We start from the raw sequence: 21,555 nt of genomic DNA, 5'->3' as shown, positions 1-21,555 counted from the left end.
ATTCCATCCTTGTACATCTTTTGCCTATATCATCATCATTGGAAGGAAGTAAAATTTCCATTTTTTATAATTATGGTGCTTTACCTAAAAGCTTCTTAGAAGGCCTCGTCTAAGACATAGACATGGCCAACACGCACATGAGAAAATGCTCTGCATCACTTGCCATCAGGGAAATACAAATCAAAACCACAATGAGATACCACCTCACACCAGTGAGAATGGGGAAAATTAACAAGGCAGGAAACCACAAATGTTGGAGAGGATGCGGAGGAAAGGGGAACCCTCTTACACTGTTGGTGGGAATGTGAACTGGTGCAGCCACTCTGGAAAACTGTGTGGAGGTTCCTCAAAGAGTTAAAAATAGACCTGCCCTACGACCCAGCAATTGCACTGTTGGGGATTTACCGCAAAGATACAGATGCAATGAAATGCCCGGACACCTGCACCCCGATGTTTCTAGCAGCAATGTCCACAATAGCCAAACTGTGGAAGGAGCTTCGGTGTCCATCGAAAGATGATCGATAAAGAAGATGTTTATGTTATGTATACAATGGAATATTCCTCAGCCATTAGAAACGACAAATACCCACCATTTGCTTCAACGTGGATGGAACTGGAGGGTATTATGCTGAGTGAAGTAAGTCAATCGGAGAAGGACAAACATTATATGGTCTCATTCATTTGGGGAATATAAATAATAGTGAAAGGGAATAGAAGGGAAGGGAGAAGAAATGTGTGGGAAATATCAGAAAGGGAGACAGAACATGAAGACTCCTAACTCTGGGAAATGAACTAGGGGTGGCGGAAGGGGAGGAGGGCTGGGGGTGGGGGTGACTGGGTGACGGGCACTGAGGGGGGCACTTGACGGGATGAGCACTGGGTGTTATTCTGTATGTTGGCAAATTGAACACCAATAAAAAATAAGTTTATTATTAAAAAAAAAAGAAGGCCTCGTCTGTGTTCCTGACTTCTTATCCATACTCTCCTATACATTTATCTTCATAATTAAGGTTTAAAAGTTGTAAATAGATACTACTCTACCCCGAGGCACAAAATTTGTCATTTCCAACAGAACTGCCAAATTTTAGAATGAAACCTGGTCCCATTTTATGGGTAAGTAAACTAAGCCTTGGCACAATTCAGTGCAGCCACACAATGAGCATCTTGCCAGGGGAAGAGCCAAGGTCCTGCTGACCCAAGGCTCAGTTGCTTTCCACCAATAGACCCCACCAGACTGGACTTAACATCCTAAACATACTCTAGTCTTCACATCCTACACTAGCTTTAGCCATCAGCATTTTAGCGTTTTTACCATGGAATCCTTTTTGTAACTTTCTTCAACAGAAGAGTACTTCTTGCCCATCTTCACAAGGCCAGTTGGTCCTACGACCACTCCGTCTAGGAGTGTTTAGGAAAGTTGATGATGGGGAGACCTGAAAATATCTTCCTTCTTCCCCTCTCAAGCACCAAGCCAAGAACAAAGACAAAGAGTAAGCAAGGAGGAGCCCAATGAGCATTACTGGTCAAATCGATGTTGGAGAATGTAGCCCCCTACCTCCGGCCTGCACCAAGAATGAGACAGGCCCAAACTGCCACAGACACTGCTGGGCCACCTCATAGGAGGTCATTCTGGAAACGCTTGGAGAACAGAGGAGTAGAGACAGCAGCAAGCCAGCTCCAGAAGGAGACAGACAGTCAGACAGACAGACAGGACTATGTGTATGCATTTGCCTCCTTCCACACTCAGAGCAGATGAGCAGTCTCTACCTGAAGAAAAGTAGGAGAGGGCTGCGAGAGCCCGGGAGGGAGCCCTTATGGAAGATCCACAGCCCTGATAAGTGTCAGTGAGAGGAAAACACCTCTCACGGTTGAATTTTTAGCAGTTTCCAAAACAACGGAAAACCTAATTCCATGTCGGTTCTCATTTCACCTCCAGCTTAGCAGATCCATTCTTTTAATACATGAAATCTTGATTATGACATTTTCAAACTTCTGTGGGCTCATTTTTAGAGAACACTTCACTCTCGGCAGCTCGAAATGTTTTTCAGATTTTCTCTTACCCTCATCCTCTCTGGACTGTTCTCCAGGCAACCGAGGGAACCTAATACGTTTGAAGACACTTGAAGACATAAATGCAAAGTGAATTTATATTCTGTGTGCTTTTTCATGTTTTTAACACAAAGACTCTATTTTTTGATAGGATTCTAATGCTTCTCTGTTAGGCACATTTTTGGCTGTCTTTGGGAGCAGTGAACTCTGGATGACATCTGCACATTCTCATCCCAGGAGAAAGGCTGGATTCAGACTCAGGAAGGAGGGGGGGCTGCCCAAAGCAAGGTAGTCCTCTGGGACTCGGGTGACTCAGGTTAGCCCTCTGGCCTCACTGCCCATCTGTCGTGACAGGGGCCACCTGGGCAGCTATCCTCTCTTTGTTGAATGAAAATGTGATGTTACTTAACAGCCAAAATACTTACGGATCTCACAGTTTGCACCCACCCAGCCATGTGGGCAGTGGCAGGTATAACCGTTGGGCTGGTCCAAGCAGGTGCCCGCGTGATGGCAGGGGTTACTGTCACATTCATTTATGTCGATGTCACACTCTTCGCCTATGGAGACAAAGAAAAGCAGTGATGACACAGCTCTTTGTACCAGTGGCTCAGTCACCCATCACTTCTCTGGCCAAGTGATGATCTGAGGCTGGGGTCACGGTCTCCAGCAATAAAGGCCAATTGGCTTGTGCACATAAAGTGAGGAACTCTCCCAAAATTCCAGACAAGGGATCTTTTGCTTAAGTAAAATGAAAAAAAGAAAAAAAAATGGCAATGGTAAAAAGAATCTCCTTTAGTCTAGTCAAATAGTTAACTAAAGCTGATTCTCATGTCTGAATAAACCTTTTGAAGTTTATTAAAAAAGCGAACCGGGGTTCCTGATTTTATTTAAAAAGTCTATTTTATTTTGAATTGCATCAGCTGAATCTTCTTATTTGTTTTTCTGAAACTCCAGAAAGCCAAAACCCCACAGTTTATTTTTATTTTATTTTATTTTATTTTTTGTGGCCAAGTGTTTGAGTGTGTGAGTCTGGATGTTCGACTATTTTCTGGATAGTTCTAGGGCACAGCTGTTGCCTAGCCAGAGTCGATTATGAAAATGTACTTCATTTTCCAAATCCCTAGATATGTTTTTGGGAAAGATGGAAATGCACAAGAAGAGCATCAGTGACCCCCCAGCCTTAAGAAAAGTTGGTTTTGAAGAGTAGGGCTAGCCTAGCTCTGACCCAGTCTCCCCTGGAAAATGGTGGCCCCAGGGGAGTTCACATTCACTCCAGCCTGTCCTTCCCCCCCATGATGAAAAACGTAACCTGGAGCTCTTGACCTTGCCTAGACCCAACATTTTGGGGCATTCCTGTCCCCATGCAGAGAGCCAGGATTAAACTAACAAACATGGGCTGATGTCACTGTGGTCCAAACACCAACTTACAGAAAACAGCTTGTTACACAAACAAAGCCACCTTCACCAATTTTAAGCAATATTGCAAGTCAATACAAGATGAGTGCGCATCACAAACTGAAAGGCATCTCATCAAATGAATGGAATGAGATATTTCAACTTGAGGCAATCTCTCTTAGAAGTTAGAAAATGAGAAAAGGAAAATGTTAAAGTATATCACTATTTGCTTAAATACATATAAAAAGTGATACTCAAAAAAAAAAAAACCAGAACCCAAAACACCCTAGCACTGCTACAGTGTCGACTGAAGCAAAGGAGCAAAATCAAATATTTTGTCCATTTTCAAAGGCAATATTTCAGTGTACACTCGGGTAATTACTTCCAGGCTTTACCTAATTAGTATTGAAGTACTTTCCTATCGGCTACTGGTTTACCTCGCATTTATAAAACCACCATATGTCACTCCTGGTCCATTTTAGAGCAGAAATCTCACACTGAAATATTTCGTGCCTGTTGCACTTCACACTTGTTTCTTACCTGGCATCGGTCTATTTTATTTTTAACTAAGTAAAGTCTGTCAAATAAAACATTTACTACTTTGAGGCCCTACTAGGTTGATTTTAATTCAGTAGCGTTGAAGTGAATATGTTTCCCACCATAAATATAGTCATTTGCATCAATGGGACAGACATGAAATTGATGGGCTCTCACGAACCTATTTCAAAGGTTGTCCTGCTATTAATGGGGCAATCGCTCTGAGTGTAGAAAGGCACAGACTGAACTATGACCACCGGCATCACATAAGGGACTAGTTGAGGACACATATAAACAAGAGCGTGCTGGGAAACGTTAAAAGGATTAAATCAAAGGCCTTGACAAATATATATACATCAGCACTACTTACAACCGTTTAGGAAGACAAGCTTAATTGAGGTATTTATTGGACAATGGCTGTCTTTAGCTGGCAATCTGAAAACTGCAAATTCTGCAAGCAGATGCTCTGCTACCTTTGCAGCCATAGCTGCAGAAACAGCCTGACTTCTCCCTGCTTCCATCGCCTGGCAAAACTCAAAAGCTCCACTCTGCTCCGCAAGTTCAACAGCAGCATCAAACCCTTCTAGTTCCCTAAATTCTGGGCAGTCCTAGAGCTAGTCCAGTCCATCCATTCCTGTTATGGTCCAGGGCTTTTGGGACCAGTGAGGTAAATGCCAAATCTAGGGTCCAGTCTAGCCCTAAAGCATGTATTGGATCTTGGATCTTCGAGGGGCGCTAATGTAGCTGGAAATCTGAGTTCCCTAGGCTTGTCTCCTCCTGGCCCCCCCCCCTAGATTGGAAGGATTTGATAGGAATAGAGAATTGTGGGGAATAGAATGAACTAGTAGGTATGGATGAAATATCTAAGACCCAGGATCCAAAGGACTGGAGACCAGAGAGGGTCCCAAGCCCGTCCTCCTCTGGATTGCTTTACCACTGTGTTCTTGGAGCCATACTGGGGATGAATTAAATGACACTAGCTAGTGATATAAACCATGCCAGCCAACAGCCTCTTCCACAGCACGTGTCTCTGGCCAACCCCTGGAGTGATTTCCGGTGAGCAGGGACATTTGGATTACTTTAGTGACCTATCTTACAGACTAAGTTTCCTGCACCTCTAGTTTTACCAGTTACCCCCACCTGGTTCTCCATCTGATGCCTTCACCACACTATAAACTGGAGGTAGGAATATGGATAGGAGGTGATACTGATGATGGAGCCCCTCGAGGAAAATTTTCAACCAGAAGATTCCCAAACATGGCCACTTTTCTCTGCCTTACGGTATCATGCTTTCTGACATCAGTCTTACGCAAAGTATTTGAAAATTTATTATGAATTATGGAGAGTGACTTTGTTGTATGTATATTCATTTATATGTAAATTCATTCTTAGTCCCCCACAGTAAGATTATGTGTTTGTATGCGCATCAGCACCCCACCATTCCATTCAAGTAATCTGCATCCTGGCTTATTTTAGAAGAGTTCTTACTATATTATATCACCTTTCCTTACTCAGAGTTGACTTAATAAATCTTTATGCTTTTGCTGGCTTGAGCCATATGACTTTTGTGTTGACTCGTCTACTTTTTTTTTTATTTGAGTTGGGGAAAAATCAATTACTTTTAAATCACTGTTGTGCTTTAATAACATTTGTAAAGAGAATACATAATGAAATGGACTAAGGCTGGAAACCAGAGCCTGAACTTTAAATCTTTTACAATTGCTTTTCAACCTACTACTTTCTAAGAGACAGTGTGTATAGTAGGCATCAAATTTGATAGTATTTATGCAAATTTACAAGTGTGCTGCTTAATTCTGTATGCTTTACTCAAATACATTAAAATGAAAACAAATTTTAAAACTAAAAAGATTAAAAGTCACTGCCGTGAGTAAACCCTTCGATTAATACAGCCCACACAGAATGATATCAATGGAAATCATTCTAATCAGAATACCTAGTATTAAATATAGAGCTACTGTGTGCCAGGCAGTGGACTAGGTACCTTAACTGAACTCCTTCATGCTTGCCAAGCATTTTATTCCAGATGAAATAAATGTTAAAAATTATCTGGGGCACCTGGGTGGCTCAGTGGTTGAGCTTCTGCCTTTGGCTCAGGGCATAATCCCGGGGTCCTGGGATCAAGTCCCACATCAGACTCCCTGCATGGAGCCTGCTTCTCCCTCTGCCTGTGTATCTACCTCTCTCTCTGTGTCTCTCATGAATAAATAAATAAAAATCTTTAAAAAAATTATCTAGAACTTCTTCCACTGTGATGGAGTAACTGAACACTTTCTCAGCCTCCCATTGTAAAACAGATGAAATACATATTTAAGGGAAAACACTTTGAAGACATGAGACAATAGCAGATCATTCAAGAGAAGGGAAACAGAAGAGCTGAGTGCCACGATCGTCCTGGCTGCCCGCCTGCAGCCAACTGAGAACATCGTGTTTCCCTGAACCAAGGACAACCAGAATCTGTGGGGGACAAGGCAGCCATACCATGTGGGACAGGCTCACAAAGAAGAGACAGCCAGTCAGAAAATGAGCATCAGAAATGCACTGTATCCCTTCGAGTTTGTGGCTGAATGCTGCATGTGAGTATCCACACGATAAGTGGAACTCTACCAGCCTGGCAAACACGATGAATGATGAGCAGTTCCCAGAGCTCCTAGAGGACTGTGTTCAAAGTCTCAGAAGTCAGAATGCAGATATTCCATGGGTCACCCAGTGCTTCAGTGAAGAAAAGGTTGCATCTCAGTACTTGGGCATATCTATCCCTACAGAAAAGGTGACCACAGACCTACTCCTCAAAATAGAAAACAAACCTGGGAAGGATCAGTCAGGCCAGCAAGCAACTTATCTACCTACCAGGAAAAAAAAAATTAAAAAGCCAGCACTTAAAAAAGAAACACAAAAAACCCAATCACTCAATAACTCCCAATGACCACCCATCCGCACAAGGACCATTAGCTGTGCACAGAAATAGGAATATGTGACCCACAACCAGAAAAAATATCAGTCCAAAGACATAACTGCAGAAATTATGGATGATGGTGAGTAAACAAGGAATTTGCTCAAAATGTGAAGGAAAACATGAACAAAATGAGGATAGAAATGAAAGATATAAAAGAGAACCAAATGGAACTTCTAGATATGAAAAATACAATATCTGAAATTAAAAACCATCCTGTGGGATTTTCACAGCATGCTAGATTCTGCAGAATGAATCAGTAAACTTGACAAGAGCAATAGAAGCTAAACACACTGAGGCTCAGGGAAAAAATAATTTAGTTTAACGTGAATAGAGACTCGGTGACCTGTTGTGCAATTTTAAGTAGTCTAACAGATGTAATTAGAGTCCCCGGAAAGGGGAGGGAGACATAAAATAATATTTGGTGGAATAATGGCTAAAAATTTTCCAAATCTGATGAAACTATAAAACCACAGATCCAAGAATTACAACAAATCCCAAGCAGGATAAACACCAACAAAACTCACACTAAGGAACATCATGATCAATTTGTTCAAAGCCAGTAATCAAGGAAAAATCCTAAAAGCAGCCAGAATGAGATTTTTGCTTCCAAAACGGTGAAACAAAAATATTTTTCCTACTCCTCCAACTAAAGTACAAGCAAAAACTCTCGACATTAAACAGAAAGCAAGCATGAAAAGACAGGAGGTCTTTTCATGGAGGAAACAGAATGGCAGGGAAACTCAGGACCTATGGAAAAACGTGGTAGTGAGATCTTGAGTTTTCTCCTGGCTTATGTTCCAGACCAGATGCTGGGGAAACCAGAAACCTCGAAGTATCCAAAAGTGCCCAAAAGTGCCCAAAATTCATGGGGTGGGGGGAAGCCCCCACTATATAACACACTTCCAAAGTCTCCATGGGTCAAAGAAAAAATCTATAGGAACCCAAACAAAATGGAATGAAAATGAAAATATGACATAAAATCTGTGAGACACAGCTGAAGAATTGTTTTTTGAGGATTTTATACATTTATATATATAAAGAGAATCTCAAGCAGGCTCCACGCTGAGTGCAGAGCCCAACGTGGTGCTCAATCCCAGGACACTGCGATCATGACCTAATTTGAAATCAAGAGCCACCCAGGCACCCCCCCACAGCCAGAGAATTGTTGAAGGGTGAATCTATGGCACCAAATTATATACACGAGAAGTAAAGAAGAGCCTCAAATCAATAATTGAAAGTCTCACCTAAATAACCTAGCAAGAGAAGAGCAAAATGAACCTGAACTGAAAAAGCCGATCTCATAAGGTAAATGTGCCATTGGATTGAGTGTCTAATTATATAACAATGATTGGACTAATTCACTCCACTTAGTCAATTAGGGAGCTTTTGAGTACTTAATAGTTGGCCAAGAGTAGGTTTTGTGAAATCTCAGGTAAAATAAAAGAGTACTTGGTGCCAAGGTAGCAATTAAAAAGAGTACAGGCAGCATCATTCCTTACGTGGTGGAAGTTAATATTTTATCAGACTCTCATGGCATGCTCATTCTCAGAATACTATAGGTTCTTTTTAAGGGGGAAGAAAGGCTCTATGATCAAAAATATTTGGAAAGTAAACACAGGCGAATAAAAGTTTTTCCTGTAAGACCTCTCAGAGCCTGTAGTTCCCAGACAACGTTTATGAATCTCCACATAGCATGTACCATGTCCCAAATTTATTTGGCCACAGATGGTTTTTCCAAGAAGCATCTCATGGGACCAGTGTTCTGTAAAACATATTAACAGCACAGCTCTCCAAACAACTTTGAGAACTGTTCTGTGGTCCTGTGCAGCCACAACAGCTACCAGGGCTGAACCGAAGTAGACGTTTGTTGTTTTCAAAGACCAATCAGAGTGATGTTGGAACCTGCTTCATGGAGGAGTCCTATTGCTCCCTGTAATAGGGTGAGTACCATAAGGAGATGCCAGGGGTGGGGTGGGGGGGGGGCAGAGGGGATCAGGAGGCAGGAGATGGGAAGAGGAACATTACCGAGAAGATCCTGACTCGGGGTGTTCAGGAACCAGCCAGGGCAAGGCTAGAAATGCTGGGTGGGGCCAGACCACTGGGGTCTTGACATGACACTAAAGGCTTTAATCTTTTTCTTAAAAACAACGAAATTCCAATAAGCAACGTTTAAGTAGGAAGCAATGGGATTAGAGATTCATTTCATAAGGCCTCCAGAGTGTGGAGAATATGTCAGGGGTGAAGGTGAAGGTGACTTGGGAGACCAGTCAGAGGGGCTGCTCTAGTGCTGGCAGGAGGTGAAGGCAGCTCAGTTTTGACTCCAGGAAGTGAGAGGATCTAACAGATTCTAAGATTCTTTGGAGGTTGGATGCAGTGAAGGGAGACAAGGATGAGAGGACCCCGATTTCTGGTCAGAACAACTTGAGGTGCTGGTAATACCATTTATTGAACTAGCAAACATTTCAAGAAGGAAGAGAGGGGGTACCTGGGTGGCTCAGTTGGTTGAGCATCAGACTTTTGGTTTCAGCTGAGGTCCTGATCTCAGGGTCCTGGGATAGAGCCCTGAGTGGGCTCTGCACTCAGTGAGGAGTCTGCTTGAGATTCTCTCTCTTTCTCCCCCTCCACTCACTCACTCTCTCTCTTTCTCTCTCTCTAAAGTAAATAAATATTTTTTTTAATAAGGGAAAGGAGAAGAAAATCTGTAAGCTCAGGGTATCTTTGAGAGATACCCAAGAGCAAATGCTGAGTAGGCAGATGGAAATTTGGTAAATATTCTGGAGAAAAGATTGCATTTTATCTCCCATAAGATCCTAAGATAAATTTCAAATGGGTTAAAGAGGTGCATGCACAAAATTAACTCCTATGTCATTAGGATAACATTTCTAAAATCTTGATGTGTAGGGTCTTTCTAGCATGAAACTACAAGAAAAGAAAGCAAAAGAAAATATCAATATTTCCTTATACAAAAATAAAATGTGATAAAGGAAAACAAAACACTTTTTATATATTTAAGTGACAGTAGAAAAAATACTTGCAACCTCTGGAATATAAAATGTCATATACTTCTTATATAGGGCTATTTCAAATCAAAAATAAAGATTAACATAAATGTCAACTAACTGGAATTAAAATAAAAATTTATTTTTTTAAAGATTTATTTATTTACTCATGAGAGACACACACACACACAGAGAGAGAGAGGCAGAGACATAGGCAGAGGGGCAAGCAGGCCCTCTGACGTGACTTGATCCCAGATCCCAGGATCACAACCAGAGCAACTGAACCAAAGGCAGATGCTCAACCACTGAGCCACCCAGAGGGCCCTGAAATAAAAATTAAAAGTGAAAGGAAGGAAGGAAGTTCAGTTAACATAAATGGTGGAAAAGCAAAGAAAGGATATGGATCAGGAATTTACATAAGAAGAGACACAATGACCATGCATACATTTTGAAAGTATTTAATCTCACTCCGAATCAAGGACCTACAAATAAGACAACACTTAAAGGGCATTTTTGGCCACCAGAATGACAATTCTCAGTATCTGTGTAAAGTCAAGAAAAGCTGTCCTTGTACACACTTGGTAGAAGTGAATTTGGTAGTTTTTTTCTCAAGAGCAATATGGAATTAGATACACATTTTCCTGGACCCTGGGATTCTGGGAAATTAGCTCAATCAGACAAGAACACAAAGATGTCCATAGAAGACTACTCATGTATTCTTCAGTGGTGCAGTGTCTGCCTTTGGCTCAGGTCATGATCCCGGGGTCTTGGGATCGAGTCCCACTCCCTCTGTCTCTGCCTCTCTGTGTCTCTCATGAATAAATAAATAAAATCTTTTTAAAAATAGGGGAAAGTTCTCAACTCCCCAAAAGTTGAATTGGCAATGTGTTAGAAAAAAAACAATATTTTATATAAGGGGCTATAGGGAAGCCAGTAAAAATGATAAAACAGAAGGATATCTCTTCAGGTAGAAACACATTTATGATACACGCGTATTTTTAAGTGACAAGTAGGTTACGATACAATAGGGGCAATAGGATTCCTTTTTGTACTCAAATATATACACGTATATTCTATACACTATATGTTATACACACAAACCTTTGGGAAAACCTCTGAATATACGTATCAAGACATTAACAACAGTTGCCTCCAAGTAGTGCAATGCGAAGCGGTAGGGTTTTTTTCCCCTATAGTCCCATATCTTCTGATTTTTTTCCTCCATGCTTTTTATGATTTGCGAGATATAAATGTCTGGGGAAAAAAAACCCTAGAATGCTTCCCCAATATTATTTTTGCATCCATTGATGAGTATAAATGTCTCTGTGTGTTTATAAACCAGTCAGCAAAACAAAACCATCTGCGAATCATTTTCTGGAATGAGCCCACTTCTCAGTCCCAGGAAAACCCAAAAGGAAAACACAGGATGTGACACAGATAAATAGAAGGAAGATCAGAAGTTGCTTCTCCCACATCTTGACTGTTGGCATCTTCCCCAGAAGCACAAAGGAGGCTCCGCAGGGATGGACTGGGAGCCCGCGCTCTGGGAAATTCTCCAGGGTTGGGGAGGTGGCCACAGCAGCTCGGTGGGGTAGCAGGGTGCCCGGCCAGGTGCTCTCCAGCCAGTGACAACACATGCTTTCCTGCTGCTTAACCACCCACCTTCTTCTATGGGCATTTTACGTGTCAACTTGCCCAACCTGAAGACCAGAGTGACCCAGATGTTTCTGTTGGTTGAGCAAGCTCTGAAAACCTAGACTTGTCCTACACTCTACTCTACACTTCAGGACTCTTGGGTTCTGGCCCAGGGGTTCATTGTTCCTTCTGAGAATATGATGAAAATTTGAGCCTCCTCTCAACATATACTCATACATACAATGTTTCACATCCAACTCCAGGAATTCAAAACCTCCCTGAAGCCCATGGGGTAGGGGTTTATTTAGAAGGATCCCTAATGAAGGAATGACTCCTCCTACTCAGAGCTCAGTGGCCACCAAGGCTTCCCTTGCACCCAGCCCTGCCCCCTGCCCTCCCAATCTACTCTGCTCTTACCTGTTTTCTCTTAAATTCCCCACACCTAGAGCAACTGTACCTTCACTAACAACCCCAAAGCTGGAATATTTACCCTCACTTCCCACCACCACCTCCTTTCATTTGGCAATATCCCATCACTGTTGTATCTTTCAGTAGAAATAAATGTGGTAGCTGGATGCAATTTCTAGAAAAGACACATTTGATCCTTCCTTTCCTCTCCTTCCATAAATGCTTAAACTTTCTCAGGTATTGGTGTAATGGCTCATTTTTCATGTTTCAAAGCTACAGCTCTGAAAATCTATAGCAATGGCAATCTTAGCGAGTCTCTGCATCAAATGCTGAATTCGGAAGAACCTCATTTAATGACAACACAGCCAATTGTTTTAAAATGGATTTTCGTCCAAGCAATGCCTCGTTGCATTTTGCAATAGTATTCATATTTTGCAATAATGTATGCATAGAGATTTTGGAGGTTTTGTTTTTTTTTAACAGCTGCAATCTTTGGGATTTGGGGATATAAATTTGAAAACTCAGCTCCTGGATCACTTGCCTGTAAACCCTGGTGCGCAGACACATGTGCCATTTAGGCCCTCACTGTCACAGGTGCCTCCGTTCAGACAGCTGACGTTAGCGCAGGGGTCCTTGTATGACTCACAGTGTATTCCTGCGGAGAAACAAACACAAAAGGGGTAACTCATTAAGGGATCTCCAGGCCTGTAAAGCAAAGTGTCTGAACTTTGTGAAAGCGGCTTCCCAGAGGCACACGTGTGTGCATGCGTGCGTGTGCCACTCTGGACTAGATGGTCATGAGGACGTGCCTTATGAGAACATGACAAATTCATTCTCTGCTTTTAGGTCCTACCATAGCCATGTATCTATACTTTCTCTGCCTCCATGTCCCAAAGTCTGAGGAACAGGAAGCTAAAACTCTAAAATAAAACATTTATCGGTGACAAATGTTTTAAAAGCCTCCCAAAGAAACAGAAAATAGCCAGACATTCCTTTATATCGATAGAATTCATAAGCAGCATCCCGAAGGGAAAGATGTGGAGTCAAATATTGAAATGAGTTCTGGGTCCACTTCGGGGGGCTGCAGGGCAGAAAGGGAGTCACGTGGTACTTAGACTTTGTTCTAAAGACCAAATCCGATCATCGTGTACCAAAGTTAAAGTGTTGTGCCCAAGCTGTGTCCCAGACCCTCGCACCGGGCTTTGTGTCTAATTTGATCCTGGCAACAACACTAGGAGACAAATAGCCATACACACACACACACACACACACACACTGCAGATGAGGAGACCGAGGAAATCATCCAAGGTCATGAGGCTGTTGGGGGAGGCAGCTGGGATTTGAAATGTCCAGCGATCTGAATCGAAGCCTGTGCTTGCTAAGTAGTTTGCTGAGGGTGAGCTCACACTGGCCTTGGAAATGCACGGAATTCCACAGAGCTCAGCACCCATTTCACAAAAAGTAGGCACTTTAAAAATCTTTACAGTGAAAGCAGTTTCCCATAGGTGTAAAAGAGAAAAAAGTCTTTTCTCTGAGCATGTGTAGATGCAAAAAGTAGGCCTGGGGGCCTGAATTATTGTGGCTTTCACAACAGAGATTTCTATATTGGTGGATTTTTTTTTCCCAATGAATATTTATTGCTTTATAATTTTATAAAATACTTAAAAAATCTAATGCTATCTGAAAGGTAAGATTTCTGCTGTTGTTTGACTGGAATGGCAAGATAGATGAAAGGATTATTAATTTCTCTCTCTCTCATCCCTGGCCCTTTGAAAGGGAAGATAGATTACATTATATTCTGTATAAGAATATACAGAAATTTTGTTCATCCTTCCTGACAGTCTAATGAAAAATAAGCATAAAGCAAATAGTAACAGAATGGTATTTACTCAATTTACTCTCCGCTTCATGACTGAGCTCATATTGTGCAAAGGACCACCACACCCAGTGACTCATCATTTAGTCACTGAAATTATTCTCGTTGGGATTTTTGTCTATCATTTCTTTTTCAATGTCTTAAGTCAGGTTCAAGAAGGAGGAAAAAAGTGTAAGATAAAACAGAAACAGGACTGCCTGTCCATATTCATATTAACTTCTCTGAGCCTGGCAAAGCATTTAGAATGGATGGTTTTTCATTTCATTTTATCCTTTGCCCCTCATATCCAACCCATGAAAAATAAACTGCCAGAGAGTCTCCTAAGTGCCTTTCAGATCTTTGCCTGGCTTTTCTCCTCACAACCACCATCCAGATCCCACCGCCTCGGGCCTGGTGGGACGTGGCCCCCCACACCCCCATCTTAGCCTCCTCCCTGTCTCCAGTGACTGGAATGACCCTCCCTGACTTTCACTGTCCCTAACCAACCAGGGCAACCCAAGTGAAGCACGAGATCACACTACTGTAAAGATGTGCATAAAACTGCTAATTCTTTCTCACTTGGGTGGAAATGGAAATATTACATAAGCATTTAATATTGAACTAGTAAGACTTTCTAGCAATATCTAAATCAAACATACTATAAAAGGAACATATGGGCAGAATAATATAAAAATTGTAGGTATACTCCATTGCAACTGTGAAAACATGGATATTTAAAAACATGGATAGATATATATATATATATATATATATATATATATATATATGCCTTTTCACCCAGAAGTTTCTACTTCCCCACTTATTTCTAAGTAGCACAGGCTCAACCAAAAGAATAAAATGCAAAACAGTCTTTTTGGCTTCAAAGTGTTTATCAAAAAACAAAGATTTGTTTTTTGCCCTCAAGTTCCCATGGGGCTCACCAATGAAAACCAGGTGACAAAAAAGGCTTTCAAATGTAATGGAAAATACAGTTATAACCAAGGTTCAGAGATGCCTGGAATCTAAAAAGATGTCCGTTAGATCTAAAGAAAGAGTGACCAAGAATGATTTTTACTGGGTTTCTAGAAATACGTTAGCTCATCAAGCCTGTGTGATACTAATACGATGAATACATTAACACACAAAGTACCACATTTTTCAAATGAGGCTGAAAAGCAAACTTGAGGCTAAATATTTAAACACCTTAACCTTAAAAGACTTTAATAGGATAGATTTGATTTAAAAAAAAAAACCAAGATGATAGCAATTTCAAACTTTTGGGTATTTTTTGTTTGTTTTGGGCAATAATTTTATCTCTTGTTATTTCTTTTTCAAAAGATATTGGGTCACTTGAGATCCACTGAGAATTTTTCTGGCAGCAAGATCGGACAAAAGCTCATCTTCACAGAAACACGATGGCTACGAAGCAAGATGGTCTTAAAAAGTCCCCAGTAAGCCCTTGGTTTCTATACTCTAAGCCCTGCTAATAATCCCTATATAAAAATATTTGTCATGTTGCTTAGCTTCTCTTAAGAGCTGAACAACCTCGAATGTAGGAAACCTTGAATGTAGAGAATAGACAGCCATGGACCCCACTGATGGGCCAAGGTGCCATTACTCCAACCCCCCTCCTCAGAGTGTTGGCCATCTGTATCCTCTGACAAGAATGCCTTCCTTTACCTCTGCTCAGTCTGGTCTTCACCTGGCACATTCCATCTGTCAAAGCCCACCTCAAATGCTCTTTCTCTGGAAAGTTGAACCTGACTCTCCCGAGACAGAGCTCCACTTCTCCACCGTTGTGCATTGAGAGAGAGCATGCTGAGATTCAGAGTGTTACAGAGTTTCCTGTGTTAAAGCATGACTTATCCGTTCTCCTGTCTGATTCTTACCCCCCCAACACACACACACACAACAAATCTCTGAGGTCCTTTAGAGCAGAGGCCATAATTTAACGCGTGGAAGAAAGTCTGGACATATCACCAGAATCCTGTCCTTCCAGGAGGGGCGACGGTCAGTGTACTTTGGCTGACACACAGGTAGGATTGCCAGAGGAGTGAGAAGCCATTCCAAATCTGCCTCAAAAACACCCTATTTTGTCAGGGAAAACCAGGTCCACACTTCAAATTAAGTCTGTGGAATGACACATGCATCACCCATTGGCAAAGGACGTAGCACGCACTATTACGAAACTTATGTTTAGTCTCAAGCAAAAATAAACTGTAATTCAGTCAAAACTAATAAAAATTCATACCTTTCATATTAAGGGACAGAGAGGCAACGTTTCTGAAAAGATCTCTATTCCAACAGGGTTCTGTATAGAAGTTAATTTTAGAATTAAAACGAGCAAAAAATTCAAAGACGAGTGCGCTAATTATAAATCTTTGTTGCCATCACAATTTAGTCGTGATTAATATTTTGAAAACTGAAAAGTCACTAATTTAGCTCCAGAAAAAATTAAGCCAGGTAAAGAAAATTAACTCTAAGTGTTCTTTGAACTTAATATTCCTTTTAAGACGTCATCTTATTTTATTCAAACTTATTTCCTCTACAAAAAATGTCCCAGTATTTCAACTATCACAGAGGCCGACCTCTTCTAGACTATTTCAGAAATTACAATTGACATCTTGACCTTGGCCTCATTATTCCTCTTGTGTGCGCCAGTCTCAGTCTGCTCTTGTAGCTAAACAGTAGCCTAAAAAAGGAAGAAACCCTGACTTACACATTTTTATATCTATTCCACCATCTGAAAAGGGCTGCATACACAAAACACCCAGAAATCCTTGCTCATTGGTTACACAGAAAAAAGTAATTCAGGCAAACAAAGAATTCTCATCTTTTCAATTACAAATTTCTGTAGACTTTAAAATAAACAATTAGGTACAATGTGAGCAAACCCATAACCCAGTGATCTCATTTCGGAAACCCAATCCCACCCTCTCAAATTCAGAAAGTATAGAAATTCTATGAATAAAAATGTTCATTTTAGAATTATTTGTAACAGTCTTACATCAGATGCAACAAGGGAATGGATAAATATTCCCCCACGGAAAAATTACATAAGCATTTAATATTGAACTAGTAAGACTTTCTATCAATAACTAAATCAAACATACTATAAAAGTAAGGTATGGGCAGAATAATATAAAAATTGTAGGTATACTCCATTGTAACTGTGAAAACATGGATATTTAAAAAGGATAGAAACAATAGAGATGCTTACTGCTCTTGTATTCTTTTTTTAAAAGATTTTCTTTATTTATTTATAAAAGATACACAGAGAGAGGTAGAGACACAGGTAGAGGGAGAAGCAGGCTCCCTGCGGGGAACCTGATGAGGGACTTGAACCCAGGACCCTGAGATCAGACCTGAGCCCAAGGCAGATGCTCAACTCCTGAGCCACGGAGGTGCCCCACTGCTCTTGTATTCTGTTGTAAAGCTATGAGCTATTTCAAATTTTCTTTTTTTCAAAGTTTTATTATTGTTGTGTCATTCTCATAATTAAAAGTCAAAATATGTTCTTTCTAACTTTCGTCACCAAAAAATTCCAAATGCGTATATTGTTGATCATTTAGCTTGTTCTACTAAAATAAAAGTCAACAGCATACGGGGCAACTTGACTTTCTGACAACATGAAGTCATCAACTAACCAAAGTTTTAAAAGTCTTGTCATAAAGTAACTCGGGGTTAATTCTGGAGGAGGGATGAGCATTTTGGGGTTTCTGAAGGGAAGTTACTCTTAGCCCCTCCATGCGTTTTGCTTTTAACGATTTCAAGATCCACAGCAGAAACTTTCTGGGAGAATGTTCACATCGGTTTCCTTTATTTAATTCACATGTTAAGCGGCAATTTCAATTCAACTCAAGATGGTCTTTGAGCACTTGCCTGTGTGCAAGCCACTGCCTCAGCAGCTGTTGAGAACTGATAGGGGGAAAAAAGAACCTATGTAGTCACTGACTCTCAGGAGATGATGATTTAGCATAGGAAAGAGGGAATTTCTACAAGGTTGACCACAGTTGCCACAGCAAATAAAGAGACAAGGTTGGGAGCGGTCAAAGAAGGAGGTATCACATGTTCATGGATGCAGGGCTACAGGAGGGCAGAGAGAGAAAGGGGACAAGAAGGAAACCCTGGGGACCAGGGACATCATGGAGTCCAGAGGACAAGGCTTCAGTGACGGCAGGAAGACAAGAGTCAGGAGACAAGAATGGAGCTACAGAAGGAAGCTAGAGGGGCCGGCTTCGGGATCTCACCGAAAAGTCCTCGGTTATGGGGCATCTGAGTGGCTCAGTGATTGAGCATATGCCTCTGGCTCAGGGTGTGATCCTGTGGTCCTGGGATCGAGTCCCCTATCGGGGTCTCCGCGGAGAGCCTGCTTCTCCCTCTGCCTGTGTCTCTGCCTCTCTGTGTGTCTCTTATGAATGAATGAATGAATAAATAAATAAATAAATAAATAAATAAATAAATAAAAATAATCTTTTTTTTTTTTTAAATCCTCAGTTAGGTCACCATGAGATCTATTTTAGCAGAACAGTGTGGACGAGATCCAAAAAGAAGAGGATTAAGAAAAGAATAAAAATCTTACAAGTGGAGGGTTTCTCTATAGCAAATCTAGAGAAACGTGATTGGAAAATAAAGAGGAAGAAAGGGGAGAGTAAGTAGAGGAGGACACAAAGTCAATGAAAATTGTTTTTTTTTTTTTTCCGATTCACATGGAACTTATTTAGAAGTTTAAAAACCTTTCTTTTTTTCTGCATAGCAGCCCAGATTCTCCAGCACTGTTTATGAAACAAAGCAAAACAGCACAAAAACAATTCCTTCCCATTGACAGCAATTCCTCTTTAAGAGTCATACCTTATTATAGACAATGGTTTCTGGGCCATTACTCAGTTTTGACTAGCTGTCCATTCTTGTACCCGTAACATGGGAATGTGGTAATAATGAACAAATAATAATAAAACACCTGGCAGACGTTCCCTGTCACTGCCTCTCCTCTTTAAAAGTGTTCTTAGCCACACTTGCCTGAGCTCCTATGAACTCATTGCTTTTAGGAAGTGACGCTCATTTATTTAAACTCTATTTTAACATGAAACAGTAAAGGCCACCACTTAAAAAATATATATGTAAAGTAAGAGGCTGAAGTCCCAAACTCCCCCTCCAGCACACTACCCACCTAAGTTCTAACTCCAGGGGTAAGTACCGATTAGGACTTGCTGCCCACCCATCTGGTAGGTTCCTGGGTTTACACACACATACTATAGGTAAATATATGTTTGGAGAAATGCTTCCGAAGGGGGACAAAAGTTCACTCCCCCCCCCCCCAGGAGAGAAAGAAAGGATCTTGTGACTCACCTTTTGCCTGGGTTGGGGGGCATGACGTAGCCCCTTCCACCACTCTCTTAGTTCCTTCTAGCACCCACCACCCCTCCTCACCACTCTTACTTTAGAAGCTCTACTGTTTATGCCACTAGGCTTTGCCTTCGGGAGTCTTATTTTAAATCTAGACCTGAAGGTCTCTACACAAATTAAAGGATCACTTTGCGTGCTCAGTGGGATGAGATTTTTAACACACGTGTATGTCTTCCAACCCTTCCCGTTCCCATCCCCTTCAACTCTTGGATTTAGTTAAAATGATATGAAACATGAATGCGATCATTTGCATTTTTCCTTAAGAACGGGTATAATGGACACCCAGGGAGTCACACTCTTCCCTTGTGTGCAAGCTTTGAACCAAGAGCATCTGGCAAAAGTTAAGCAATTTTGAAGATACAGTTAAGGTCCCTAATCAGTTAACTTTGTGTTGATCTTAGGTGGGCCTGACCTAATCAGGTGAGATTTTTTTAAAAGGGTGCAGGCCCCTCTCCTGAAGTGAGAGGCATGGAACAGCATAAACTCTTTCTCGTCTCCCTTTCATTGCTAGCTTTCAAGGAGCAAGCTACCATGAGGATACAGCCACGAGGTTATGAAATCTGCCAGACAGCCCAAGGGAACGCAGAGGTTGAGTGACCCTTTTCCTATTCACGCTTCAGATGAGAACTCAGCCCAGCCAACATCTAGATTCCAGCCTTGTGGGACCCCAAGCAGGGAGTCCACAAAGACATGCCTAGACCAACAGAACCATTGGCGACTAAAAGGGTGTTGTTTCGAGCCACTACTTTGGAGTGATTTATTATATAGCAGAACTAATTGGTAAAGCGGGTATCCCTATTTTTTTCCAAAAGACTTTTCTTCACCATTAGGTTACCATCCACAGTCACTTTAATGTCATTTATTTAGGTTTATTCCTGCATTTTAAGGAGTCTGTTCAACCTTCTTCTTCCCGTTCTCTATCTTCCCCCTAACTGGTTATACTCTGATTTAGTTCCAGCTCAGCGAGGAAATTTTTAAAAATAATTTTCTTAGGACACATGGTGTTATGTTTTCTTAAATGTGCAAAATGTCTTTCTTTTGTCCTCAAGTGTAAAGAATCCCGGAACTACCCGTCCTTTGTCCTGAGCAGCCTGAAACACTGCTCCACTATTACTTAGTTTCATTACAGAGAGGAGCAGGCCAGCGCGGATCTGATTCTCTTTCGTTTGTGACCTGTACTCCCTGTGAAGACTCATAAAAAAGATTTCTCTTCATCCTTAGATTTGGGAACTTTACCAGGAAATCTCAAATTGTGTATCATCTCCTTCATCAACCCCGCTGGCACTCTGCAAGCCCATTCGTTCTGCTTGAAAACTTCAGTCTTCTCCAGCTCACGGATTTCTCCTTCTACTAATTAGTTGATTCTGGTTTTATTTCCATGTGCTCCTTCTTCTTCTGGAGCATCCACCATCCGGACGGAAACAGATCTCCTGGATCCTCTCTCCACGCTTCCTATCTTGTCAGTCAGGATTTCCCTTTTCTCATATTTTCACTTCTACTATGAAATAGTTCCTCCTTTGGCTTTTCCAGATCCAGATTTGAGCTTGAATAGTAAAAATTACTTGTTTTCACTTCCTCTCTTGAGTGCATAGAGCTGCTGGTTGTTGTTGCCATTTCATTTTTATTTCCCGGATTATTTTTGCTTTTTGAGTTGCTGGGACAGGCTGCCCTGTCCTGGCCAGGATGAAGGTTGGCAACGTCAGGCAAAGATAGATGCCACTGAAGACTCCCCTCCAGTGCTGGACAGGCCTGGCAGCCAGGCCCTGTCTACTAAGGTGCAGGGTGGAGGGCTCTCCGTTTGGGGTTCTCAGGGCTCTCTGGCGATGAACAGAGACTGTTTTCTCTCAGCTATAGAGAAAATAAAGGACCAGGTCAGCCCCACTGTGCAGTTGTCTGAGAGGGCAGCCAGTCCCCATGAGATCCGGAGAGCCCTCTGGCTCACGATGTCGCATAGAGCATGTTCCCAGCACGTACTTCCTCTTCGTAAACTCATGGTCCCTGGAGCTCTGCTAGCCACTGATTCAGTTCTCCCCTAACCCTGTTGTGTGCATAGGCTCCCAACACCTGCATCGTTCCTCGAGAAGCCAAATCCTCTGATATGTTATGCTGTCCTCCAGGACATCCTTCACAGAGGGCCAGTAATTGCTGGAGGCAAGTCCCAGAAGGACAGAAGTATAGTGGAATTGAGAGTATATATGGAAGGATTAACATAGGTGTGTGTGCGTGGCTCATCAAGTGTAATTGTATTTTTTACTGCTTAGTCACAACAGCACAAGCAATGCCTCAAAGATACGAAA

At 41.6% G+C, this 21,555-nt stretch overlaps 1 protein-coding gene across 1 annotated transcript in view; it reads right to left on the bottom strand.

The window, feature by feature from the left end:
• DNER (delta/notch like EGF repeat containing) overlaps nucleotides 1-21,555 on the bottom strand; it is a 314,162-nt gene that overhangs the window by 15,275 nt on the left and 277,332 nt on the right. Inside the window, exons 10-11 of the mRNA XM_041768293.1 lie at nucleotides 12,539-12,652; nucleotides 2,475-2,606 (exon numbers count right to left, since the gene is read on the bottom strand). Of these exons, the coding sequence (XP_041624227.1) occupies nucleotides 2,475-2,606; nucleotides 12,539-12,652 (246 nt within the window). The remainder of the gene's footprint in view (nucleotides 1-2,474; nucleotides 2,607-12,538; nucleotides 12,653-21,555) is intronic.

The sequence above is a fragment of the Vulpes lagopus genome, chromosome 8, assembly GCF_018345385.1.
Source record: "Vulpes lagopus strain Blue_001 chromosome 8, ASM1834538v1, whole genome shotgun sequence".
NCBI classification, from domain to species: domain Eukaryota; kingdom Metazoa; phylum Chordata; class Mammalia; order Carnivora; family Canidae; genus Vulpes; species Vulpes lagopus.
The sequence above is the reverse complement of the archived record's forward strand: the minus strand, read 5'-3'. Positions and strand labels throughout refer to the sequence as shown.